This window comes from Hibiscus syriacus, unplaced genomic scaffold (genome assembly GCF_006381635.1).
Source record: "Hibiscus syriacus cultivar Baekdansim isolate YM2019G1 unplaced genomic scaffold, ASM638163v2 tig00110330_pilon, whole genome shotgun sequence".
Classification (NCBI taxonomy): Eukaryota; Viridiplantae; Streptophyta; class Magnoliopsida; order Malvales; family Malvaceae; genus Hibiscus; species Hibiscus syriacus.
This window is the reverse complement of record NW_024062686.1, coordinates 1582540-1610273: the sequence shown is the minus strand read 5'-3', so window position 1 is coordinate 1610273 and position 27734 is coordinate 1582540. Positions and strand designations below refer to the sequence as shown.

Genomic DNA, 27734 nt, shown 5'->3' with positions numbered 1-27734 from the left:
CAATTTGAGTGAAGTTTTTTTTAGTTGAAAATATCTTTTTTTAATCGAGATAAGTTTTGTTCACCCCCAAATAATGATAAAATTACTCCAACATTTGTACAAATAACCACTTTATCCTCTATTTTTTTTGGAGTATTTTAGCCCCAAACATTTCAAATTTTTGTCAAAATAACTCCTATTGGATGAACACTATTAATTTATTAACGGTCAACACTTGTTGACGTGATAATTCTTCATGTGTTTAATTATTGATGTAACATGTACCAAATCATCATTTTAAAAGATGTAATACATATTATATCATTAATTTAAATAATATTATATATGTCACATCAATTATAATCGAGCTGATAATTAAATGACTAGAGTTTATTTTATCCATAACAGCACACAAATCGAGTGGTATCTGTGATAAAAAAATTATCGTTATTCCTTGAAGTCACGGTTCGAGTACTAAAAATATTAAAGTTTTGAATTTTTAATGTCAAATAATTAAACATTATTTTTTAACATATTTACAAACACCGTAACAATGGAAGGAGGCCCAACCCAAGAAAGCCACATCGGTTAAATACCACGGAAAGGACTAGGACCTATTTTGCAAATTCGAAGCACAAATAACCCTGGGCGATGGGTAACCGTTGATCTTCCATCATCGTACGGCTATGATAGGATGAGCAGAAACCCTTTGTTTCTAATAGAAGTTATCCAGTGAAGAAAGTACTACTAATAGACTTGGGATACTCTTTCTAGAAGATTCGACGAATAGAGATAGAGAGGGGGGAGAAATAAGATAAAAAATGGATGAAGAGGAGCATGAGGTGTACGGAGGTGAAATCCCCGACGAAGGAGAGATGGAGGGCGAATTGGACCCTCACGGCGCCGACGTCGACATGTCCGCCGCCGATGAAGATGCTGTCAAGGTAATTATTTTAAAAACAAATTCAAAACCCTAGCTCGAGACCGTCCTTTGTTTTTTGTTACTATGATTGCTCGATTGTTGTAGGAATTGGATGAAATGAAGAAACGGTTGAAGGAGATGGAAGATGAAGCGGCGGCTCTTCGTGAAATGCAGGCCAAGGTCGAGAAGGAAATGGGTGCTGTTCAAGGTTTCCCCCCTTCTTTTTCGTATTTTTGTGTGTGAATATTTATATGATCTGAGTTTTAGTATAAAATTATGATGTTAGGGTTTGTGAAATTGTTCTCTGGATTTTTATTATTTAATTTGATAATTCCATCAATTCTGAAACTTCAAAGTTAATTTTTAAACTGAAAATCATTTCATTTTTTAGAAGGTGATTCTACTGCATTAGTAGTTTATTGATTTTACTAGAGAATTCTAACAGGGAGTTATAGCCTGGACATTTGTTAATTTTATCTATATTTCAAGGCGCTGACCGTATTTAGATTTTTAAACCATTTTTCTATTTTCAACCTGAACATTTATTCTGAAAAAATAGCACTCTTTATGACAGATCCTGCTGGTGCTGCAGCTAATCAGGCGAGCAAAGAGGAAGCTGATTCAAGATCTGTTTTTGTTGGCAATGTGAGATAAATAATATCTTTCTTTAACATGTTTTCAAGGGTTGGCCAAAAGCTATTTTTCCTTTACACAATATTGTACTTAAAGATAGCAAAAAATTGTATCTGTATGCTAAATTTCAAAAAAGGAAAAAGGAAATAAGAGGGAAAAAAGAGAAAATGTGGGGGGAGGGGGAGAATTCCTCAAATATTTCATGGAGAAAAGAAGGAAAAGGGAGTGATGGAAGAACATGCTGAATGGGATAAAAGTAAAGAAAATGAAAAAAAAGAGAAAAAAAAGAAAGGAAGATTTTGGAAGAAAATATATATGAAGAAAGAGGAAAATATCGTTATGATGGAAACTTTGATTTGTTTTATGTGATGCATGTAGAAAATTTATACTTGAAAAATCATGGAGAGAAAAGAAGTATAATACCAGCCCCTGAAAAGTGTAACTGGTCTTGTTTGGAGTGGATGGATGGAAGTAGCATGTTAACTTACATGCTTAAACTTCTTGCAAGGGATTTAGTTTGGTTGTTTTGGCGAGCTAAGCCAAGTCAACAAATGCTCTCTAAGATGCAAGAACACCGTTGCTGATGGTCGTGGTGGTCGTTGGAGTGTGAACCTCTGAAATTTGTGGTCGTTTTGGCTGATGCGGTGAGAGGCATTTGTTTGCTTCTTTGTAGCATTAATCTCTTGTTGCCTGTTGTTTTTGTAAATAACCTTGTTCTTATTTCTCTCATTGTTAGTTGTTTCTGTGATTTTTTCCCATTTTAATCCTTTTTCCCTTATTCTTGAGAAAATGTATCCAACTAAAACTGTCCTTTCTTTTAAGAACTGGATGCATGGATTCTCTTCCTTTATTTTCTTTAAGAATTGACTCTTAATTGTTTTCTTCAGCTGGGGGATCATAGTCGCTAGAAGTTGTATTCTATAGTTAAAGAAAAACTCTCTCGATCATCCATCTCTTTGATAAAAACATGATTTCATCAATCTGTGGGGTCTGTCTTTTGGTTGTTATTTCCCAATAAAAGGCCTTGATCAGTCTGCTTCTCCTCAGTATCATGTTTCCTTCAACATTTCTTATTTGAGTTACCCTTTTCATTTTGAAGCGCACAATGGTCTTCATGTTTTTTTTCTGCTTTAATTTTATTGAATATTGATAAAAGATTGCATGTTATAAATAAATACAAGGCTAGATGTTAAATAATTAGCATATTTCGCAGGTACTGCATATTATGTATTGAATTATAGTCAACATGATAACAAGATGTGAAATGTTCAAGTTGCTGTTGCTTTTCTGATATTTCACATCGGAAATCAAATATGTTGAGCAGAAATTGCCAAATTTGGGCTTTTTGCGTCATGATGTTTATTATTCCTTTCAAATTAGAATTTGTTATAAGCATGAAATCTTGTTTGATTTAGCATTTCAATGAGTCTGCTTAATAAGAGAGTTGAATGGTGGCATTGCTAAGAGAAATTTTTGAGTACCAGAAGGACGATTGACTTTGATAATTGAATGTGACATTTCCTAGACCTTGAAGAGAACATGTAACGGCCTGTTTAGTTAGTGTTCGCTAACAGAAAAAGTCTCTCTGCCTTAAAAAAAGAAAGAAAAATGTGGAGCATACAGTGTTCTCATTTTCTGTAGCCACACAAGGTTTGAGATGGAAGTATCATGATAGCTAAGCAATGGTGGTAGCTTTTCTTTGGTACTGCTGACCGACTAATTTCTCTTTGAAAACTTTGGGTTGAATTTTATACTGCAGGTTGATTATGCATGCACACCTGAGGAAGTGCAGCAGCATTTCCAATCTTGTGGCACTGTAAACAGGGTTACTATTCTGACAGACAAGTATGGTCAACCAAAAGGATTTGCTTACGTGGAGTTCCTGGAAGCAGAGGCTGTTCAAGAGGCTATTGTGCTGAACGAATCTGAATTACATGGCCGCCAGTTGAAGGTATTATGTTTTCTTTAATATTAAGAAGCTTGGTGTTTTTCCTATCAAAAAAAAAAAAAGAAGCTTGGTGTTTTGTTTTGAAAAATGGAGCCTGTTGGTCCCGTATAAAGGATTTCTGGTTTCTTTAGCTACTAATAAAGCCATTCTGAAACATAATTTTGGGTAGTCCTTATGATATTTTAGGTTTTGCCAAAACGGACTAATGTTCCAGGGATGAAGCAGTACCGTCCAAGACGATTCAATCCTTATATGGGCTACCGGCCTAGGAGGCCCTTTATACTGCCTTTTCCTTATGGATACGGGTGTTTTTCTTGTGCATAGATTCTCTTCTTCCAGTTCACAAATTAGATCCATTTTATTTGTCTTACTATGTTGTCCTCATTGCAGGAAGATTCCTAGATTCAGGAGGCCAATGCGGTATATGCCCTACTACTAGAAGACTGAGTTATTGAGAGTGCGAGTGGTTTGATGGGGGAAATATAATCTTATGTGAGGATATAATCAGGCATTTCTAGTTGATATTTTGAATTTGAACCATATAGTATGTGGTGTATGACATTTCTAGACTATCCGAATTGTTATAATTTAATAATTTCTAAAGTCGTATTGTGTGTTGTTGAATTATTAGAATACTGTTAGTTGTAGGGTTAAGCAGTAAACTGACACCACTCACTTTTGATACTTAAGGTTTGCAATGTTCCCATCAAATCTGTTCTACTTCTGTTTTCCATTCCTTTGTTCTAGTTTAACTTTTGGATAAAATACTAAAATGGTTATTTTTGTTTGAGTTTTATAAATGTTTTCTCATTAAATTAAAAAAAAACATAAGATTTGGTCATTTTCGTTTCATTTTAATTAAGATATGGTCACTGAAGGTTAATGGTTTGTTAACCTTTAATGGTTTGCTAACCTTTAATGGTTTGCTGACATTTTTATGCAGATAATATGTAGATTAAGTTTTAAGTCACTCGCATTATCGTTTTATTAAGTTGTGGTTGCTTACGTTATCATTAAGTTTTGGTCATTTGGAAATGAGATACTTGGAGAGTTACTGTAGTGGTGGTGGTGCGACAGATCCGGTAGGCTAGAAGAGTTAATGGTGATTCATAAAGATCTAGAATTGAAAAATTATTTGTTATTGAGCAAAAACAAAGATTCAGCTTTGAAGGTCATACATTTAAGATTGAATTCAATTGATGAATTCACGGATACGATTATTGATTTGTTTGAATCCATTGATTATGTTTTATTGAAGGCATTTTCTCAAGAGAAAATCACCACGAAGAGTAATATCTAGTTATCGGATTATTTGGATTCATTGATTTATCTTCTTGTTCCTTGTTGGATTTGGTATTATGCAATATCAATCTTTAAAAATTGAATTTAGTTTGTATAACTGAGATTACCTAATTTCATTTTATCTATAGATGTCTACCTCTCATTTTTCTCTGAACTTATGGTGTTATTATTTGTTATTGGAAGTTGGAAATCTTTCATTATTTTTCAAATGTAGCATGGGTCCTTGTAAGAAGGCAAATGAAGCAACAGAGTAATGAAGCATAGATGTCTGAAGAAGTACGGAGAACATGAACAATAATGAGGTTGGGAAAAAACCTATTAAAAATAAATAAATAAAAATGTTATCCATAAACTAATTTGAATTTACAAAAAAAACTCATAATCTGTATTTTGTCTAAACCATAGGGGTTAAAATAAAAATTAAATCATTTTACTGAAGGGTCACATCATCAAACTAACGACATTCAACGTTCAAGTGACCAAAACTTAATAAAACGATAACGTAAGTACCCAAACTTAATAAAACAATAACATAATTGACCAAAAGTGTATAAATATGAAATGAAAGTGACCAAAACTTAATCAATGTATTATTTACGTGGAAATGATATAATTTTACTTTTATATATTTACCATGTCATGTTAGCAAACCGTTAAAGGTTTAACAACCGTTAACTTTCAATGACCACATCTTAATTAAAACAAAACGAAAATAACCAAATCTTAGTTGAAACGAAACGAGAGCGATTAGATCTTATGTTTTTGAATTCAATGAGAAAAAAATTATAAAACTCAAATGAAAGTGATCATTTATGTAGTTTACCCTAACTTTTTTTGGCAAAAAATTCAAGTTTCTGTCTCGAGGAAAAAATTATGAACTAAGGAGAATCGGTGCAACGCATCTCTTTTGCCCAAAATGAATAAGCTCCACTGACGCACAATGGCTGGACATTGTCTCTCAAATGTTGTCTATAATTGCATGTCGTCGTGCAGAGTTTGTTCGAAAAATTTGATAATTTTAAAGCTCTGAATGAGAAATTGATCCAAATATTGTTAAGGAAAATGTGAAACTAATTGTTGTTCGTAAATGTACAGACATTAACATTAACACGATGTGGGTAACGTTAATGTCTGAACCGATCAAGCTTTTTGAGGGCTTGCAGATGTTTTAACCCAAATGTGAAATAGTTTTTCTTCAAATAGACCGTATCTTTTCAAAATTTATTTTGGAATTAAAAGGATAAATATTAAAAAGTTCATTTAATCAAAACATTAATATGTCCGATTCAGACATTAACGTTACACACATCATGCACGTCTGCATGTTTACGAACCAACAATTGGTTTCACATTTTCCTCAACAACGTTTGGATCAATTTCTCATTCAATGCTAAAAAATTATAGAAAATTTCCAACAATCCCCCACATAAATGAAGTTGATCATTTTATCAAAAACCATTTTAACTCGATGTGGTGATAGACTTTATGATCGATATTTGCATAGGATAGATAGGTGTCTTCCTTTGCACATTCCTTTGTGACAACTTATTTACTTTACTAGCTGACCAGTAGACGTGATGTCCTTGAATTGTTCTACTGTTTGTTTAAACGATTATATACTTCACACAACTACCCCTCTGACAAGAATTTTAATTCTCATGGGTATGTTATTAAAGCCATGAACATCGATTGGTTCTGCAAGAGTTTGAAAAAACTATGCCAAATAGTCTCCTTGAAGCGACCACATTTCACTCTTACATATGTTACTTATGTTTCTCGACTCATCAAAGCACACAATTGTCATTAAAAACTTTTCTTAGCCTATACCAATTTCATAAATGTTTATATCATAGGAACAGGCTTGGGATAAGAAGCCTTCATAGTGACTGCACACAATTTATGCAATTAGGCTGTCCCTTTTAACCTAGATATTGGGATCTCTAGTAAATTAGATAGGGTTTTCCTTCACATAACAACTTTAATTTTCCATGGGCTTTGGTCTCATTCCTTTAGATATTTTTTTCAACTTGATCTTGATTTTAACCCTTTGGTTAGTGGATCCGTAACATTATCATTTGATCTTATAAAATCAATAAAAATAACTCTATTTGAGATCAATTGTCTAATGATATTATGTCGATGATGCATATATCTCAACTTAACATTATACATAAATTTCTATGCTCTACCAATATATGAATGTTGTGGGCACAAACTTTGGCCATTTAAGAATATCCTCCAAGAAATTCAAAAGTCATTCAACTTATTCTATAGACTTGTCGAGCTACAAACTCAGATTCTATTATGAATCTGGCTATATCCATTTTCTTGAGGATTTTTATGACATGACTCCTCTTCTCAATGTGAAACATATTCACTTATGTATTTGATATCTTGAACATCATATATTCAATTGGCGTTGGAGTATCCTTCTAAGGTAGCATGATCTTGGGGTAATACAATCCATACTCTTAAGCATATGAGATATTACAATTCTCTCATAATTATTTTTCAGAGGTTTGTCATAATTACAATATCTTTGTTTCCACCTTTTGTTGAACATATAGACTTATCTTTATTGATAGTCTTCGATTATCTTCCTTAGTTTTGTAAGAGAATAAATGTTCGAAGAATTACATATTCTTTGATTTCGTTATCGTGTTCTTGTGAATCTCGGGGATTTTCGATTCATACACAAGATGTCGATATGTCATGCTATAATCTACATAGCCAATATGATCCACCGATTTGAGATTTCGTTTCCTTCGATAATGAGATCATTATCTTTACAAGACACCCCACATTTTTAAGTAATTGTAGAAAGATTTTCTACACTTCCATAACTCATATGGTGACTTGTCAATTTTTTCAGAGAACCTTATTTAAAGGGTAATTAGCTAAAAAAAAACAGGTTCCCATCATGTTCTGTGATAACCCAGAACTTCTTAACATTGTGTTCATCATTTCCTTTTTATAATTTAATTCTTCCGCTTTACTACTCCATTTAATTCAGAAGGGTATGATGGTGTCACTTCATGAATAATTTATTTACAACATAATCTGATGTTCAAGATATATCTTGAGTGTTGATCATCTCGTTGTTGTATCCTGTGAGACAGACGAATAAAGATCTCGAGCACTAAGGAATGGCTGAAAATATGTCTTAAGGAAACTGTGTAGTTGCAGGCCTTAAGTTGTTTTCAATAGGTTGTTTTGTAAAAATTGTGTATTTATTATTTATACTCCTTTATGTTATTAATTTTTTTCCTTTCCATGTTATTAATCATTTTGTTTTATTCTTGATTCATATACACAAATTTTGTGATGAGAGCCTACCGAGGTGTTGATCGTCCTTTGCCTTAATTTGTTGAATCACCGTGAAAAAAATTACGAATATGTTTCTTGATTATTTTTGGTTTTATCGCTACATACCAATTTTTGTGCTCAGCTCGTATCTGTAATTCTTCTTTTGCATTATTCCCCTGATAATCAATACAATAAAATAATTTCTCCCAATTTAAAGGCACTCATATCAAATCCTTGTGAAATTGAGTTTTGGCTATTGTTTTGTTCTAGCACTTCTAGTTACAATAAACCCTGTGGTCCGACTGAAGTTGACTTTTAGGGGTCTTCGTGTGTCTCCTCTTCAAGCTATCATTACTGCATATCATTTGTTGATGCGTACAGCCATAACTATCTGATGTAAGTTACAATACTAAAAAAAACTTAACATTTTAAGAAGCTGAGAGAGCTTGGGAATTTGGAAAGAAACTTGGTTTTCAAATTGAAGGGATGACAGAGAAAATATTTTGAAGCTGAGAATATTTGTTACAGGATTTTCCACATCTATGGCTGTTCATTCAGTTAATTCGGTGGTCGAACCGACCAAATTATCATTAACCGAATTTTTTTTTCTTTAACCGTTAATCGAACTGAACTTTTTTTTTTGAAAATATTAATCGAACCGAATAAATTTCGGTTAATTCGATTAATTTTCGAATTAACAAAATTTTTAAAATTTTCTAATTTATATAAAAATTAAATATTTTTATAATTCAAAAAAACAGTTTATAATTAATTTAAATAATATATAATTATAAAATAAAAAATTTATATAAAATTTTTAATTAATTAATATTGATTTAGGTTTAAAAGTTATTATATCTTAAATTATTAATTGGGTTTTAAATAGTTTGGGCTGAACCCATATGTTATATATAATATATTTAATATTTTTTAATTCAGAAAAACAATTTACAATTAATTTAAATAATATATAATTATAAAATAAAAATTTTATATAAATTTTTTAATTAATTAATATTTATTTAGGTTTAAAAGTTATTGGATCTTAAATTATTAATTGGGTTTTAAATGGTTTGGGCTGAGCCCATATGTTATATATAATATATTTAATATTTAAAATTTTATTTCGATTAATTAACCGATTTCGAACCGAATTAACCTTTAACCGAATATCCAAAAAACCTTAATCATTTCCCGACCGAACTAATTCGGTGGCCGATCGAATTAACCGAATTAATTGATTCGATCAGTTAATTCGGTTAAAACCGAATTTTGAACACCCCTAACAACAGCCACTATACCCAATTACTTCAAAAAGATGTTCCATTCTATTGGACATAAATGCAATAGAAAAGTTTTGGTCAACTTAAGTCCATTATGAAAAATACCCTATCCTAGCTCAACTCAAAACGGAATAAGGACTTCATTGTAATAAATTATCCCAAGTAGCTACAATCTTTTTCTAAAAGAAAATGTGCCTCGTTCAGAACCCCTTATAAGACCTATAAGAGGAAAAGAGTACCTTAGGACCTTGTATTATTAGAAGAAAAATCATTGGATACAACAGACGTAATAATCTCGGGACAAATCGAGTCAAAATACAAGACATTTCCAGAACGAATAGCTCACTTAACCAAAGTATTTACCACAATATTACAAGCTCTAGGAACAAAACACACTTTGTAATTTAAATTAGCATCTAAAATTCTATGAGCTTCCTAAAGATTATAACCCAAAATGGACAAGTCTTTCTCCGATCGAGACATCTTTTTAGCTATAAGCGTTGAATTCGATTCAAAGATTACATGCGTCCAATGATACACATTTGCCAAAGTATTACATTTAGAGCATGAATCTCCTAAAGTCTAGATTTGACACAACTTGGTGACGATACAATCATGTCCCTCGAATAAAATGAGCATGCACATATATAATAAAGCATCGAAATAGCAAAGAGAATTGCATTATGACATACCTTAGCACTTCCATTGTTGGGAAAATGCTTAATTTATTTATAACTAAACTTATAAATTATGAAATTCATACATGATTTGTCTACAACAAAGCACATCAAACAACACATATACACAAAATGTATCGATAGATTCAATATTGACTTACGATATTTCTTGGATTGACAATTACTTGATTAGTTTTGATTTTATCTTAACATCGCAGAATTTCAATAAATCCCCTTATCAACTTGATACTTTTTTTTTCGAAAAATTTATTTTATGAAGGATTTGAAGAACAAACCCAAGACTTAAGTTGCGTGTCTTATTAAAAACCTCTCTCTACCTAATTAGAGGAAAAGAGTACAACACAATTAAGAAAGATACAACTCGACAATAAAAGTAACAAACTGACAACAATTAACAAACGCCTATACGATAAAAAAAATCAGCATATCGCAATTACAACCCTGGTTTTCGCTTATAAAAATCCCTTACAACGGTGCTTTAAAAACTCACTCCTACCCACCCCTTCGTTGGCTCGAAGACCCGTCAATCCATTGATGTATCTTAAAAATATGTAAAATTAAAAACTTCACTATAAGTGAATCAAACCTTATATATTTTATAAATTATGATTGAGTTCATCCAATCTACCCAAACAATCACATTCGTGACCAAATATTTCCTCTGTTCTTGACCAATCATTCCTCATCTAATTTGGAATTTCCTCCGAGTTTAAAGTACTACTGCAAACAAATAGTACAAACATTATCTCAAAATAAATAAAGGAATTACCAGAAGTATGGGATTGCAGACTTAGTGTCATCATATATATATATATATATATTGAATGTTTGTAGCAATAGAAGCTTTTCCCAGCAAAAACCTTAAATTTCCAACTTTGTTGCAGCTTTAGAAAGATGGGTTTTGAAGCCAATAAACCCCACGCTGTATGCGTCCCATATCCATTACAAGGACATGTAAGCCCCATGATGCAACTGGCTCAGCTCTTACACTCTAGAGGCTTCTTCATATCCTATGCTAAGACTGTGGTCAACCATAGGCGTTTGATCAGGTCCAAAGGGCCTGACTCCGTTGAAGGGTTACCAGATTTCAGGTGAAACGATTCCCGATGGACTGCCGTCATCCGATCGTGATGCAACACAGGATGTTCGAGCTTTCTCTGGTTCGACACGAAAGAATTGCTTGGCACCATTTTTAGAGCTACTATCTAAGATAAACTCGTCGCCCCAACTGTAAGCACCCATTTCTATGGGTGGTTAGACCCGATGTCGCAATCTGTGAATCGGCTGTTTTGCCAAGAGAATTCATGGAGTAGATAAAGGGAAGGGGTTTGATAACAAGCTGGTGTCCCCAACAAGTGTTGTCCCACCCGGCGATTGGCCTCTTCTTGACACACTGCGGGTGGAATTCTTTATTGGAAGCCCTGACCGAAGGTGTGCCTTTAATATGCTGGCCTTTCTTCGCCGATCAACATACGAATTGTCGGTATTCATGCACCACATTGGACACCGCCATGGAAATTGTCCCCGACGTAAAGCGTGAGGATGTGGAGGCTTGTTAAAGAGATGATGGAGGAAGGATATAATGGGAAATGATAAGACGAAAGGCCTTGGACTGGAAGAACAAAGCTGAAGCTGCAGTTAGTTGCGGAAGATCTTCCCTTACCAACTTCGATAGAATGATCAAGGAGGCCCTACGTCACGGATGAGCAGTAAAATAACTTTACAATCGATAAATATTTGCAAGACTGACACGTTAAAAATTAGGGTAAATTACTTGTTTAATATTTAAACTATCAATTTTGATCCGTTTTAATAGCTAAACTTTCAATTTTTTCAAAACCATACGTTAAGTTTTGTTTTTATATTTTTTAGTAACTCGTTCAAAATTTACGTTAAGTTTAAAAAATATTGAAAGTTTAGGTACTAAAATATACCAAAACTGATATTTAGGTATTAAACGCATTATGCTTTAATAACGATGTACTAAAATGAAACAAAAACTAAACATTACATATGATTTTAAAAAAAATTAAAAGTTTAGATATTAAAACGGAAAAAAATTAATAATGTAGATACTAAATACGTAAATTACCCTAAATAGTACATATACATGTAACTTACAATTGTTATTTGAAAGCTATAAATTAATTAGGGCTAATTCAAACGAACGAGGTAAGTTTTATCGTCATTCATTCATAATAACTTTGAAAGAAAAAAAGAGAGACAAAATTGAGGGGTTACATTGTTGCCCAAATTATAGTTCAATCTCAAAGAATGGCTAATAAAAGACTGTAATCACAGAGGAATTTATCTCTTCTTACACCTCGCTGTTTACATCGAGATTCATTTATATGGGACAAAACTATCACAGCATAATCTTACCTTACCTATCACTCCAGATATTAGAAGCTTTCAGCTTTCCTACTTCATGCATTTTCAGAACATCGAAATGTGTTTTCGCATGTACTGGTAGTTCCAACTTCGGAAGCTGCAAACACCGAACAGCGAATACGATTTCCGGGGCAGATAGCACCTAATATCGGTTTATTCACCTAAAAGACTCGATCTCTCTCCTATTGCTTGCTGTCTTATCCTTGCTTAAGTCGGCAAGCTCCTCAATAAGCCTCTTCTCTTCACTGCTCAGTCTTTTCGGAATTTCAACTTGGACGCGGACCAACTGATCACCCCTCATGTTGGTTTTATTTAGAACAGGAACACCTTTCTTGGCCATTACAAGGGTGGTGTTTGGCTGTGTTCCGGCTGGTATCTTCAAATCAACCATACCATCCACAGTTGGAACCTTGATTGTTGTTCCCAGTATAGCATCTATATATGAGACCTTGCAGGTGTACAATATGTTGGTATCATCACGTTTTAGGACAGGGTCTGGGATGACTTCAATGACTACAAATAGATCACCAGGGTACCCACCTTTCCTTCCAGCATTTCCTTCAGACCGGACCCTTAAACGGCTACCAGAGTCCACACCAGCCGGCACTTTCAAACTAATCCTCTTCGTTCTCCTTACCCGCCCATCACCAGAACATGTATTGCATGGGGTAGAAATTTCCCCTGCCCCGCCACATGAAGAGCATGTCATTACCTGCTGGAAGACCCCCAGTGGAGTCCTTGCAGATGAGATAACCTGGCCTTGCCCACCACATGTGGTACATTTGGACGGTGTTGTTCCAGGTTTTGCACCAGAACCATTGCAAGTTCCACAGCTTTCTAATCGGTTTATGTCGATTTCTTTCTCAACTCCAAACACTGCTTCCTTAAAATTCAATAATAGACTGTAATATTCATCCTGCCCATCAACAGCTCTACTCCTGGAACTTTGTCCGCCCATGCCCATGCCACCCATACCACCCATGCCTTCAAATAGCGACTCAAACAGATCAAAGGGATTGCTGAAATCCTGTCAAAGCAAACATGGCATATATGCCGAATGAAATATAGAGAAAATACAAGAAAAGTGATTTGGAAATGAATGATCTTATTCAGCATCAGTAGAATTAACTTACCCCCATTCCCATACCACCACCTTTAAGTCCAGCCTCCCCATATTTGTCGTATAGAGATCGTTTCTCATCATCCGACAATACCTAAGCAATATAATACACCTCAAATACTAGATATGATTATACATCCAAAAGAAACCATAATAAGCACAACATAGTATTCTTACCTCGTATGCATTGCTAATTTCCTTGAACTTTGTCTCTGACCCTGGATCTCTGCAGAATATTATATGATGATGAGAAAGGTGGGGGGAAGCACTATTGTTCGAGCATACATGAGTTAAAGAATATATTTTAACTAGCAAAACAAAATGAAAACAACAAATTTTCAAGAAAAAGTACTTGTAAGTCAGAGATCTTCGAAATACTGCTCTACACTCTCTTCATTTCAGCAATTAATTCTACGAATATAAGAACAAAACTCAACAAACACCTAAGTTAGGAAATTTAGGACTACTACATTTTCTCTTTCTTTCAACCACCACATTCTGTAAGAGCTCATTTTGGATAAACTTTTTATTAAAGCCCCTGCTTGAAATAGACAGACATCTCTTCGGCACTTTTCTATTGAAAAGTTCTTAGCCAACTTCAAATACTCAAACCAGAGAGAGTGTGCTACATCAACAAATCATCACAGTTAATTCCTCCATCCTGAGATGAGGATATTATAATGAAAATAAGTGGATGTTGACCCAGCTCATTAACATGATCTCTCGGGGAATTCTAAATTTCTATCCTGCCTTTCAACAGTACTAAGAAAAGGGTCATGCAAGAACTAATGAAACCCATTTCCCAGAACCCAGCAAGGAAGTTAATTTCTATCGTTCGACCAGACTAAGGGAATACATTTTTCTGAACATCATTGTGGTCACTTCTACATTAAACAACTTGTACCACCACTAGATCTTAAAATGGGAAAGAAAAAAAACTAGTAGAATAATTAGAAACTTTGATGATTCTCAGAGACTAACCAACACCACATGGCCCAAAATATTCACACAAGTTTTCTCATATGGGTCTATATAGCCAATTCAGATGTGAATTGTCAGCTATTTATTTCTTCTGAGATTAACTTTCAGTGAGCAGATTGTTGCCAATCTGAATCTGATTTTCAGATCGCATCACATCAAATCCAAGAAAATCCAGATGACTAGAGCTTGCTAATATAATCATGTCATGTTTTTATTTGAACCACATCAAATTGAAGTTCCAGTTTACTAGCACTGCACATCACACATAAATATAATGAAATATATAAAAATGCAATGAACACAACCATAAATAGAAGGCAAGAGATATAAGGTTATCAACTGACTTGTTCACATCCGGATGGTAACTTCGAGCAAGCTTACGATAAGCTGAAAAAACCAACAGATTTAGAAAAAGTAAGATAATATAATACGGAAGACAAAAGCAGGAAGTAACCATGGAAAAAAAATTGAAGCTCCAATCAAAGCAGGACAACCACAAAATTTCCTTCATATAGTTTAAACACCTAAAATCTTTTCATTAGCAAAGAACATGAATGTGAATACCACCAAATGTTAACTACCCTGGTTGATCCATTGTCTTATTCTTAAAGTTGCAAGCATTCCTTTTATTCCCCTTGTAATTATGCACCTTGATGTATCCCAACCGAAATATGATGAGACCTTTTCAATTTTTATACATGCTCACTGTGTACTTAGTTATACCCTCAAATTTGTCTTAACGTCACTTCACATCAATCCAAACTTTCTAGATTCTCTTTTATTTATGTTATTAACACCTACCCTCCCTTAACATTAAAGCTTGTGCATCAGTGTTTTACGACTTTACATGCAGAAACCCTTAAATCCTGGATAAACTTCACTTCATCAAATTGAAAAATCATCAGATTTGACATTGGAGGTTCTGTACAAGGAGGTTTTTGAGTTTTCAGGGTTAATCTTGTACAAGGAGGTTCTGTATCGCTTTGACATTGGATAGGCCGCACTCTTTTTCCTCCATTTAGGACTTGGGAGTTTTTTAACGAGGTCCCTAACAATGCATTTTCTCTTTGCTATCAATAAAATTAATTTACCTTTCAAAAAAAATCAAATTGAAAAATCATAAATAAGAAAGTAAGTTAGCAAACAAAAATAAGCACATAAATGCAGCAAAAAAAATTATGTAAGGAATAAATAGATGAGTCACTGAACAAGTTCTGCTAACTCAGCTTACCACTTTTGATTTCAGATTTACTTGCATTTCTCGACACCCCAAGGACAGTATAATAATCCTGCTCAAAATGTATAATTAAGTCGTTAAAAACCAGTAAAGCCTATTTTCAACCCGAAAAAATTACAACAAAAAAAAGAAAAAGAAATTGTAAGTAGTTTGCACTCACAGTTTCAGCTCTAACAATGAAGCGTGCTCCCCTACGATGATGTGATGTTTGAGATGACCTCATAAATGATAAAAACGGTAAGGAATCACGTGAAAACAAGCCAGAATTTGATGATCCCAAATAACTCATTGTATTTGTGACTCTGCATAAGAGCAATAAACCCCAAAATGATTATTCCATGATTACCAACAAATAGACTACTATGGTTAAGAGGTAAAACATCACATTTTTTTACACAGGTATATCTTTAATCAACCATCAAGTATCAACAAACATAAATACAGTCTAAACAAAAAGAGTAACTACAAAGGGGGTATATCTGCCCATCTAACCATTATGTTCACCAATATGCCATGCATCAAATTCACAAATGCAAATCAATGCTAGTGCAGAAACCAAAACTAGCGAGTAGCAATGAGCCCGCAAATTCAGTAATTCCAAATCCATATAAAGGTCTAGAAGGAAATAAGTGCACTTCAATGATCAAATTCAATAATACCCTTTCTATATGCAAAAGAATTAAGTAGAAAACTAACCCCAATCTAGCTGTCACCATTCGATTTGGGACATAAGGACGTATTGCAAATTGAGGACGAATACTCCACTGGGCAACAAATGTGCTTCCACATGGTATAATGGCCATCCAATATGCGGATAGAGGACCTGAACTCCAACTTTATGCTGAATGACCTTTAGCAGGCTGAAATAGATTAAACATTTATGAAACTTGATTGATTGACAGCACAATAAAATGACCAAATTCAATCCGTTATAAAAAGTAAATGAAAAGAAATAATATGACTTTCATTTCATCTATCACTGATTTAATACATAAGTATACCAATCAAAATAAAGTCCAGAATAGAGAAGTTTTCTAATAATTACAATTATAATATTTATGTATTAAGAGCAAATAAAATAAACTGGAAACTAGTTTCCGCTAAACTTCACTGACCACTGACCCTAGAAACAAAGGTATTGATTTGGTCGGCATTAAACACTTCTTCTTATTCACTATTTCAAGGCCAACTAGCTTTTCTTTCAAAATTAATGCCTTCAAAAGTTAGTTTTGGTTTAGGTAGCATCTACCTTTCCTTGAGGATTTCAACTACCAACCCTTTATGAAACACATTTCTCGCCGAGCTATTATTATTAACTAATCTACAAAATCATTTTTCTTCCTTCTGTAGGAAAAATAAAGATTTTTTAACATGTTCTTTTTTTATTTAAAAAAAAAACACTTGATCAAAAGCTAACCAAAGTACTCCAAAAATTCCTATCCACTAGAGTTAACTATCCACCACCCAGTAATCAAAACTGTCGGCAACAATAAATCTAATAAGAAAACACATGAAATTACAAAAAACTAGAAGCCAGATAATTGATATAAGATTAAAATTTTCAACATGTATGCCATACTTGTAGAACTAAAGCAAATTGGTATATCGATTCTAAGGGGAAATGATTGAATAGAAATGGAGAATTTAAATGTAAAATATGGGGAAGGGGAAGAAGAGCAAGCCTTGTTTGGCTCCAAAGCGATTTGCTCTCACCGAGAAGGAACAGAGGATGAGGTTTGCTTAGCGCCTCTAAATATAGAGTTTTATTTAGTTAGCTGATTTTCGTGGTAGGTTGTTCTCAACTTGCAACCTATATTTTCCACCGTTAGATTGAAATGAAATGGAAATTTTGTTACTTTGTTCCCTCCGATTTTATAAAGTAACTATATTTTTGTCTAGACTAAAAAAATTTTGAAATTTTTTTATAATTTTTATTTTAAATTATTGGGTTAAACTATGCATTTAGTACCTAAATTATCAACTTTGATCCGTTTTAGTACTTGAACTTTCATTTTTTTTATAATCATACCTAAAGTTTAGTTTTTGTTTCATATGAGTACCTCGTTCAAAATTTAATGTTGAATTTTGAAATAACTTGAAAGTTTAGGCACTAAAACGGACTAAAACTGATAGTTTAGGTACTAAACACGTTAAATTTTTAACGGTGGGTACTCAAATGAAACAAAAACTAAACGTTAGGTATGATTTTGAAATAATTGAAAGTTCAGGTACTAAAATGAATGAAAACTGATAATTTAGGTACTAAATAAATATTTTACCCTAAATTATTTTTAGGATAAAGTATACAAATGGTCTTCAATTATAAGGCATTGTCTTGTTGAATTCTTTAACTATTAAAAGTTACAAAATAATTTCTCGAATATAGGATATTATTTTGTTATATCCTCCAACTATTAAAAATTACAAAATGATCACCCAACGATTCATATGTTCTAAACTCATTCTTTTCATGAAAAAAAATTAACAATCATATGAGCTAGACATTAATCTGTTAACTAGTATATGATAAAATTATATTTAATGATGGTCATTGTCATCGTTATTGCTTTCAATCACTAACTTAATGACATAATATAAACGAAAAATCGACCCACAAAATATAACTCTAACGATTTTAGTATCAAATTTTATCATAATTTTAATTTAACGAAATATTAAAAGTTTGAATTTCAATGGTAGGGGTGGATAAGTGCTAGGATAATGGTTTAAGAAAAAAATAGCTTATACGGGTACTAAAAATATTTTTATAATAAGGTGAAATGAATAGCGTAGGGGAAGTCGCTAGGAGCATATGACTTTTTGGAAAGGCAATCGGAACATTTGGCATTTTCAAAAAATTAATCGGAACACCTGACGTCTTCAAGCTCTGCATCTTCGTCAACAAAATTTTATTCTATTTTTTAAAAACAAATCAACCCTATATTGTACTTGTTAAAGACGCCAAATGCTCCGGTTGACTTTCCGACGATACCAAGTTCTTTAACACTTCCTCCTACCCTATTCATATTTCACCCTACTTAATAAAATAATTTTTTTAATACCCATATATACCATTTTTTTTAAACCTTAATCCCAACAATTTTACCGGTAAGAGCATATATCGTCCTGTCATTTGTATACTAAAGTTAAAACTTCTTGCATCAGTATGGTGTGATCTCCACCGTTCGAGTATTTTTTTTAAAAGTATAATGTTAAAATTAGACCTTAACATTTGTTTTAATAGCTATTTTTTAAATCATTTTAATTTTTAATGTTTTATTTTTTTTATCAAAATGGTTTTATTGGATAGAAACCATTAGTTTACTAACAGTCAATACATGTCATTAACGTGATATTTTTCATGTGATTAACTACTAACATGACATGTGACATATCACCTAAAGTGATGACATGGTATATGACATGATAACAATTAGGCACATGAAAAAAATTGTTAAGTCAACTACACACGTTAATCGTTAGTCAACTAACGTGGCTTCCATTCAATAGAAATTATTTTGACCAAAATTAAAATATTGAGGGAGTAAAATGCTACAAAAAGTAAGGGTTAGAATAATTGTTCCAATAAATGTTGAGGCTAATTTTGATATTATTTTTCTAAAATTAAGTACTTTGTTCACATAAGACATTACTACTTTCGGAGAGCGATCTGATTCATTGAAGCAATCATTTGAACCAACTCAACCATTTCAGGTTTCACCAATAGTTCATTAACCGAAAACTCGTTGCTTCCGCCACCGCCGATTGTCTTTTTCTCTACTTCATGGCCGGAGTTTGGCTTTGCTAATAAATAAGGGGGTGGTTGCTCTACTTCTTCGTGCTCCCAGACTTCGAATTCGATACCGCAAACTTCATAATAGACCCCTGCCATTGCCAAAGCTTCGATTGACATCTCTAAACTTAAGCTACACTTTGCTCCAGATATTTAGTAAATGTAACTCTCAACTGTTCATGGCGAGGACTGGCATGAAGCATTGATTTATATAGGAGAAGCAGTTTCAGAATTTTTCTTTTTTGGATGGTGATTGCATGTATATGACCTTTAATCCGTGAATCGTGACTGGGGTCGTGGTTTTCGGGAGGTGGAAAGTAAAACCATTCATTGTATTTCTGTTGAAGGAATCGTAACCTCAGACACCTAGATGATCAAAAAAAGTTTGAACACTTATTTAAGAAAAATGTTATAATTTAGACACTTATTTTGTAATTACGCCATTTTAACTGTTCATACTATTTCCGTTGTCCACTTGCATTTTGAGATGCTCGTACCTTGTGCAAATATTTTAAAAATATCATGAAAAAGTCAATCTAAATTGGGTCAAACCGATCAAACTAGACGGACCATCCAAGCATTGAACAATCTGATAATAGAGAAAATTTCGAACCTTTGAAAAGAATAATATTTCGTTTTACCACTGATGTCACTTAACGCTATTGTCGGAGGCGTCACACATCAACTCGAACAGATGATTCCAATTTGGTGGTTGCACAATCAGAGTCGTGATTAGTTTCTCCTTCAACGTCTTGAGCGACTTTTTTCACTATGGGTTGAAGTCAAATACTTGATCTTTTTAGAGAAGATTGTTTAACGGTTGTGCTATCTTTGAAAAATCCTTGATAAATCGTCAATAAAATTCTACGTGGCCAAGAAAATAATGTATTTACCTTACCGTGGTAGAGTAAAGGAGTGAACGAATAACATCGGTCTTGGTTTATCAACCATAATTTCGTTAGAAGAAACAATGTGTCCTAGAATCAACCCTTTATCGACCATAAAATGACATTTTTTGTAGTTTAAAACAAGGTTGTATTATAGGTACCGCTTTAAAGTATTCGATATATTAAAAAGGCATTCAGCAAAGGTATTACCATAAACCGTGAAGTTGTTCATGAATACCTCTATACCCTTCTCGATGAAATCAGAAAAGATGTTGAGCATTGATTCTTCGTATATGGCATCATTCGAGTCTTCGAAATTTGTTTGTTCTTTTCGTTTCTTTCTATTCTCTCGAAGTGTACAATCGTGAATTCGTCTAGCTCGAGCTTCGATTTCTTGATTAAATTCTTCTAATGTGCCCGGATTCTACTTGGTCATAAATTAAAAAACAAAAAAATTAAATCGGTTATTTGTCGTAGTCTCCGACAACTGTGCCAATTTTGGCAGTGTGTCGTTTTGATGTCAAAATTAAATGTTCCTTAATCTCAATAAAAGAAATGAATTAAGCAGAATAGAGATAGTAAGGGTCGATCCACAGGAACTATGAGGTTAACAAATTCCTCGCTTTTAATCTAGCTTCAGGCGTGGTTTTTAGAGAAGAGAAAACAAATGGGGATTTGAGAGTTGAAATAAAAGTGAGGTTTGATTCAAAGAAAACAAGAAAGTAAACTAAGAAAATTTAAAATAAAATTTCAGTTGATAAACTCAGCCTTGGTTAAAGCTTCTGACTCGATTTAAATCAATCTTTGTTTACCCTTGTGTGGTATTGATTGATGTATGTGGCCTATAGGTGTTGATGTATGTGGCCTATAGGTATTGTTGTATGCTTGTGTGTACACAACAATCGTCTTGTTTGATTGAAATATCTGGATATATTATAGTTAGTACCAAGGCACTTATTTTCTAGTTGGGCGTAGATGTCCTGAGTACTCACAATGAGAAAGTTTGTCTGGTGTACATTTTCGATGCAAAATTTTCGAATCTCACCCTAGGTATCCGAGGGTGCCATAGGTAGGCTAGAGGGGTGTGAATCCCGAGCGTGTATTGAATTTTATGATGGATGATAGCATGGTATTATAGTTAGAGACTAATATATGCATACTCATGGCAAGACCCTTAACACTAGACTAAAGGAAGCATGAGATTCAAACCATTATGATAGTGGATGCACCTTGAGTATATGGTTTGGTAGTATTGATGGCATTTTAGTGTTCCTTCCCTGATTATACTTGTTAGCATTCTTATTTTATGAATGGATGTAGTATAGTAGAGGTACTGTGTGGCGCAGGGCTTGCGAGCTCAACATTCGAAATGTTTTTCAGTTCGTAGGTTTCAGGTTTCATGAAGTGCGATGGGACAACAATATCATCAGAGGAGTCTCAACGATATACCAGAGTATAATGATGACGACTTAGTGGGCATGTAGAGGTCATAATTTGAAATGATTCAACTTGTAATAATTAATTATTTATTTTATTTATCGAGATTTTAAATTGGGGCTCCACTTTTGTATATGGTTATGGTTTCATATTTGTGTAAATGTTTTAAAAGTGAATATGGTTTCAAAAAAAAGTTTGGTTAATCCCTTCGATGATTCTATGTGATACTTGAATCTTCCGATTTAGGTATTACAGATAAACTTACGATGTTATATTTGGGCCCTTTAAATGGCCCAACAATACGAGCATAAAATTCAAAATATAAAGATCAAAGCCCCAATTCAAATATACACAACTGATATCTACATTCCCAAATACATATTACAGTGCCAATCGATCATACACGCACAATAATTTCAATAATATATTACCTCATCGCTTAGATTGCTTAAGCAGATTTTAAGCACATTGTAGGATAGGTGATAAACATTAATAACATTAATAATATATATATATATATCATTTATACAGAATATTTTCTTCCACCATAAGTATGTCAGTGATAAAATCTGGGGTAAACAATGTATTTAGTATCTAAACTTTTAATTTTTTCAAAATCATATCTAACATTTAGTTTTTGTTTCCTTTTAGTACCCTACCGTTAAAAACTTAACACGATTAGTACCTAAGTTATCAGTTTTGGTCCGTTTTAGTACCTAACTTTTAGTTTTTTCCAAAAATTAATGTTAAATTTTGAACAGAAGTACTAAAATGAAACAAAAACTAAAATTTATGTATAGTTTTGAAAAAATTAAAAGTTTAAATACTGAAATGAACAAAAACTGATAGTTTAAGTACTAAACACATAATTTACCCTTAACCTCCGATTTTGGAGAACCTTCGTTTGATCGTTTCAAATTAAAGACCGGGCCCTTTCCTAGGGACACTCCGCATCCTCGTATTTCATTTTCTTATTTACTGTTAATAGAATATGGTTACGCATTTTTCCCTTTTTCTCCTCAAATACAAATTGAAAAAAGATATGGATTTGTATTTGATTTAATTAATTTATATAATCCTGATTATTAGGGACTCTCCGGCTGTTCTTAAATTACAACAATATATGTATATATTGCATATTTATACACAATAAGAGCTTCCAAAAAGTTTAAACCCAATGGCGACCACAAAGCTGCTGATATTGCCTTTCTTCCTCATCTCTCTGCCCTTCTCCTCCATTGCTTTTTCCGTAAGTAACCCTCTTTACCACCTCCATTATCTCAGCCGCATGTCTAAACTCTCTTTTCTAAAACATGCAGGACGATGTAGATTGCATTTACTCAATGTACATTAGAACCGGAACCATCATCAAAGGCGGAACCGACTCCATCATCAGCCTAACACTCTATGATGCCATCGGCAATTATGTCAATATTAGCAATCTGGAAGCATGGGGAGGGTTAATGGGTGCAGGGTATAACTATTTCGAACGTGGAAACTTGGATATTTTCTCAGGTAGAGGACGTTGCTTGACTGCACCGATATGCGCCATGAACTTAACATCAGACGGTTCGGGTCCTCACCATGGATGGTACTGCAACTATGTGGAAGTCACCACGACCGGTGTCCATACCCCTTGCACCCAGCAGCTGTTCACAGTGGAACAATGGTTGGCACTCGATATTGAACCCTTCGACCTCACTGTCATTAGGAACTATTGTCCCGCCCAGACAAGTGCTGATCATCATCGTTCTGAAATGTAGATCAAGCACCTGATGAGGGCTGTAATTAATTTCTCAAATCATAAAATCGCTTTGCAAGCCATCTTGTTGGTCATCCAATACTCATTTCAAATTCAGCATATCCTCGAATTTTATTAGGATTTCAAAATTCAATTCCTCCAGTCAAGTTCAACAACACCCTATTCATTTCGACAATTGAATTGTCCTACGAGAAATCAAACTATATCCGAGAAAAATGGACCCAACAAAAAACTATAAGAAAGGAAAGATAGGGATTGGTTTCAATAGTTTCTATGCTATCCGAATTTCGAAGTGTGAGATGAAACATTACTCAAGTACACCAAAGCCTTGCTACTCGGCATTAACTTGATGTTTGTTCATTTCCTTCGATATTTCCTTCAACAGTTGCTCAGAATTGTACTCTACTCCAAAGCATCTTACAACCTTCATTTTCGGGTCTATCAAATACCTGGGCATTTATAACTTATCTATATCAAATTGTAAACAATAACAGCAATAAAAAGGATTGAGCAATGTTTGGAACATACATGTTGTGAGAAGACTCAACAAGATAATCATCACCCTCTTCTTCAACCTTTTTGAAGTAAACACGATATTCTTGTGCCATTTGCCTTACAGCACTAACAGGTCCTGTCAATCCCACTATTCTTGGATCAAACTCTGCACTTTGAATGCAAAAGTGGAGAATATATTAGCCAAACACATGTAAATGTACACAAGAGTAGCTTATTATTGTCAAATATTCAGTTACAAGTCATACAACAAACCTTTGAGGTAAGCACGGAGTTGTGCAGGACCATCACGCTGAGGATCAATTGTCACGAATACAGGTAAAACCTTCAGATTCTCTTTTGACTCTTGATACAAATAAAAACAAAAATTGTCATCTATATTACAAGACTAATAGCTATATATAACACTAAATCTTTTTTAAGGGGTTGTACCTAATGTATCTATAGCCTTGGCCATTATTTGGACTTGATCAGGTCCACTATCAGGAGATGATGTATAGCCAAAGTACAGGAGAACCCAATTTCCAAGAAACTCTTGTTCATTAACGACCCGGTTTTCTGTATTTACCAAAGTGAATGGACCACCGATAATTGGAGCTGCTGCCGTATCAGAACTACCAGTATTGTATTCCGTGCCTGCTCAATAAAAACACATTGCATACTAAAGATAGTAGTCATGTTTATACTGTCCTTCGTTCACTTGGCATTGGACAAAACACCAAAAAGTTGCATATGAAATTTCATGGATCTTTAAACCTCAAATTGATGCAACCAGAGGAATATTTTGGATCGTGCAAGACAAATCACTTAAGCAAACTAAATAAGCAGTAAAAAGTAAAAACCCCTGCCCAGTATATACAATCTTATGTCCACTCTTCTTCACCAGCTTCTCCAAAAAAATTTGGAAGATCCAAATCAGATGTAGCTTTTAATAAAGCATACTCCTTATCTTAACATGTAGCTTTTAATGCCCATCAATATTGTTTTAGGCATTAATTACATCTTACTGCTTGCATGGCCTTTACAAAAGAAGCAGAAATTATAGTAAAATGATTTTGTTTTAGGTAGGGGTAAAAACTATAGCCCCAAGCTTTATGGTCATATCTCTATTTTATCCAGCCATATTTCCACTGTTTTTAGATATTTTATTGTATGCCAACCAAAGCATACTTCAGAAAAAGATAGCGAAACACATACTTTTCTACAGCCTAATAAGAATCAAACAATAGATTATCTATGCACAAATTCAAGCACACTCTGTCACTTGATGATAACTATTCAATTAGATATATGACCATAGATAAAATAATACAGAGAACTTCAAATGCTTGGTTTCCAATAGTAGTGATGTATCATGGAATCATCTTGAGAATAATAATATGGAAGATCTACACCAAATGATTTCATTACCATAAATTCCTTCTATTTGCTACAGGTCAAAGTCATTCACGAATCAAGAGACAAATATAGTAATGCAAAAGAAACATCCGACAGAGTTATCTGAACTATCAGTGATTGCATTTTGGTTCAACTTAGCATATCTTTAGTTAACCTTACCAACCTCCTAACCATTTAAGAAAGTATCATAAAGCAATAAATCTGTTTGAAGACCTTCTAGTGGGCATTTCTCACAAAACTAGAATATGATGCTATTATGATACTATACAAACAGCAAAAGGACAATAATTGGGACATTTAGGCACAAGCATAATCAAAGAAGCGCAATAACATTAAAAAAAAAGTTAGACCAAAACTGGTAAGTAGAAACTTCTCAACAATTCCCAGCTCATTTATATAAAAGCACAAATGCAGAGGAAGTCGATGAAATAAGCTACTTGTAGGTAGTTAAATATGAACCCTAGCAATGAAATTCATGATCAGCTGACCATTAACTAAAGCAAACAATTGCTTGGTCTCATCTATTTTAATAGTTTTTTCTTCAGAGAAATATCAACAGAAAACAAATTGTGTAACTTCTACACAAGAAAGAACAGAAAATGTAGAGACCTTGCATATCTGAACAACCTAGTTTCAAACTCCTGGTGAACAACTACTAAGATTCCAACATCTAGCCAGGCATGTACACGACAAGTCGACAACAATAGAAGATAAACAGGTACCTCTCTTAATTGCTCTTCTCTCATCATTATAATGCAGAAAAGCTACCAATCCACCAAAGCCTAGTAACATAGGTGGCTGCACAAAAGGAGGATAAAAATAACTATTAGACCATTATTCCTACTTCTTATGCCCATAAAAGATGTTCGAACACAATGTAACAACAATGGAAAGCACATATGAACAAGCAACTTCACGAGCATACAATAACATAAGCACCCCATGAGCGAGAAGCCTGTGTTTCAACATTCACAACAGGATGACCAGTTGGCTTTTTGTAACCGTTCTTTGCTGATTGAGCATACCCACAAGATTGAATTCTCCTAGATGGATCAAACCTACATTTCCATAAAATCATTAGAACCTATAGCTTCACCAATTACACTAAAAATTGCTTCATACCGTCTATAAGACTAAAACTATGATCCCAATATCCTATATACAAGGAAAAGAAGTTCGAACGGTAATTACAACAAACACCCAAACCACCATTCATCGTCAAAATACACGATATACAGAAAAAAGACTCGTTGAAGAACAATCCCAGCATCAGAACAATTCAAAACGACAACAACAACTCCGGAATAATATTAGTTCAAACTAACATTCAACTGAAAAAGATCAGGTATCATCGATTGAACAAGATTCTTCAATGTTCCCTAGAAGAAACTTAAGAGCATAACGATCGTAGTCTTCATTCCTTTTCATTTTATATGATAATAAAACTTCAAAAATGAAAACCCAGTTTGTTCCAACAGCAAAAAGAAAGAAAGAAAAAGAGAAGGAAAAGATTAGAGTGCGACCTTGGGAGAAGAGCAGGAGAACGAGCGAAGCGGTGCTTAACAGAAAAGAACACGAAGCGAGAAATGGGCATATTACAGATTTGGGGAAATAATTTGGAGAATTTACTCTTGGGAGCAAAAACCCATCTGTGATTCCTTTTTATTTAAGCACTCAAATTATGAAGCATCATCTGCCTCTCTAGCAGAAATTTTATTGCTCGCAATCATGTATATATTAAAATAAATAAATGTTTTTATTTTAGAATTATTACATTTTCTTGTATAACTTTTTAATATTTTTGACAAACTGTATGTAATTTTGATTAATTTGTTAAAATCCATTTCCCATATATGCATTGATAAAAATTAAATTCATGACTATTGTTGTATTAATTGTAAGATATAATCACATTTTTGCACTCATTTTTAAAATATCATTTTAGTCTTTTATAGAAAATAAAGTAATAATTTTAAAATAAAAAATGTTATCGGCCCTATTTATAATAATAGAAGATGTTGCCAATCTTACTTTTGTATAGATTTATTTTACACGAATCAACTTACGTTAATGGTTAAAATAATTATCGTTGTTTTTACAAATCACGAGTTCGAACACCAACAACTGTAGCAGGATGATTGAAC

General features: G+C 33.5%; 4 protein-coding genes across 4 annotated transcripts; 2 read left to right on the top strand and 2 right to left on the bottom strand.

Annotated features, from left to right (window-relative positions):
* Positions 1-636: 636 nt before the first annotated feature.
* On the top strand, positions 637-3925 carry LOC120119011 (polyadenylate-binding protein 2-like). The gene is made up of 6 exons (XM_039138927.1): positions 637-923; positions 1007-1109; positions 1476-1546; positions 3294-3485; positions 3669-3787; positions 3873-3925. Exons 1-6 carry the CDS (start codon positions 801-803, stop codon positions 3919-3921), a joined length of 657 nt encoding a protein of 218 aa, XP_038994858.1. The 5' UTR covers positions 637-800; the 3' UTR covers positions 3922-3925.
* An 8406-nt stretch (positions 3926-12331) lies between these two features.
* Positions 12332-17542, bottom strand: LOC120119010 (chaperone protein dnaJ A6, chloroplastic-like). Its single transcript, XM_039138926.1, has 8 exons — positions 17483-17542; positions 16497-16660; positions 15961-16102; positions 15795-15852; positions 14908-14950; positions 13760-13808; positions 13596-13676; positions 12332-13489 (listed from the first exon to the last, which is right to left on the bottom strand). Exons 2-8 carry the CDS (start codon positions 16601-16603, stop codon positions 12620-12622), a joined length of 1350 nt encoding a protein of 449 aa, XP_038994857.1. The 5' UTR covers positions 16604-16660; positions 17483-17542; the 3' UTR covers positions 12332-12619.
* A 5552-nt stretch (positions 17543-23094) lies between these two features.
* LOC120119089 (PLAT domain-containing protein 3-like) lies at positions 23095-23680 on the top strand. Its single transcript, XM_039138979.1, has 2 exons — positions 23095-23166; positions 23237-23680. Exons 1-2 carry the CDS (start codon positions 23095-23097, stop codon positions 23678-23680), a joined length of 516 nt encoding a protein of 171 aa, XP_038994910.1.
* A 140-nt stretch (positions 23681-23820) lies between these two features.
* Positions 23821-27220, bottom strand: LOC120119031 (protein SCO1 homolog 2, mitochondrial). The gene is made up of 7 exons (XM_039138945.1): positions 27114-27220; positions 26516-26648; positions 26313-26388; positions 24625-24828; positions 24448-24537; positions 24208-24340; positions 23821-24128 (listed from the first exon to the last, which is right to left on the bottom strand). Exons 1-7 carry the CDS (start codon positions 27182-27184, stop codon positions 24011-24013), a joined length of 825 nt encoding a protein of 274 aa, XP_038994876.1. The 5' UTR covers positions 27185-27220; the 3' UTR covers positions 23821-24010.
* Positions 27221-27734: the final 514 nt, after the last annotated feature.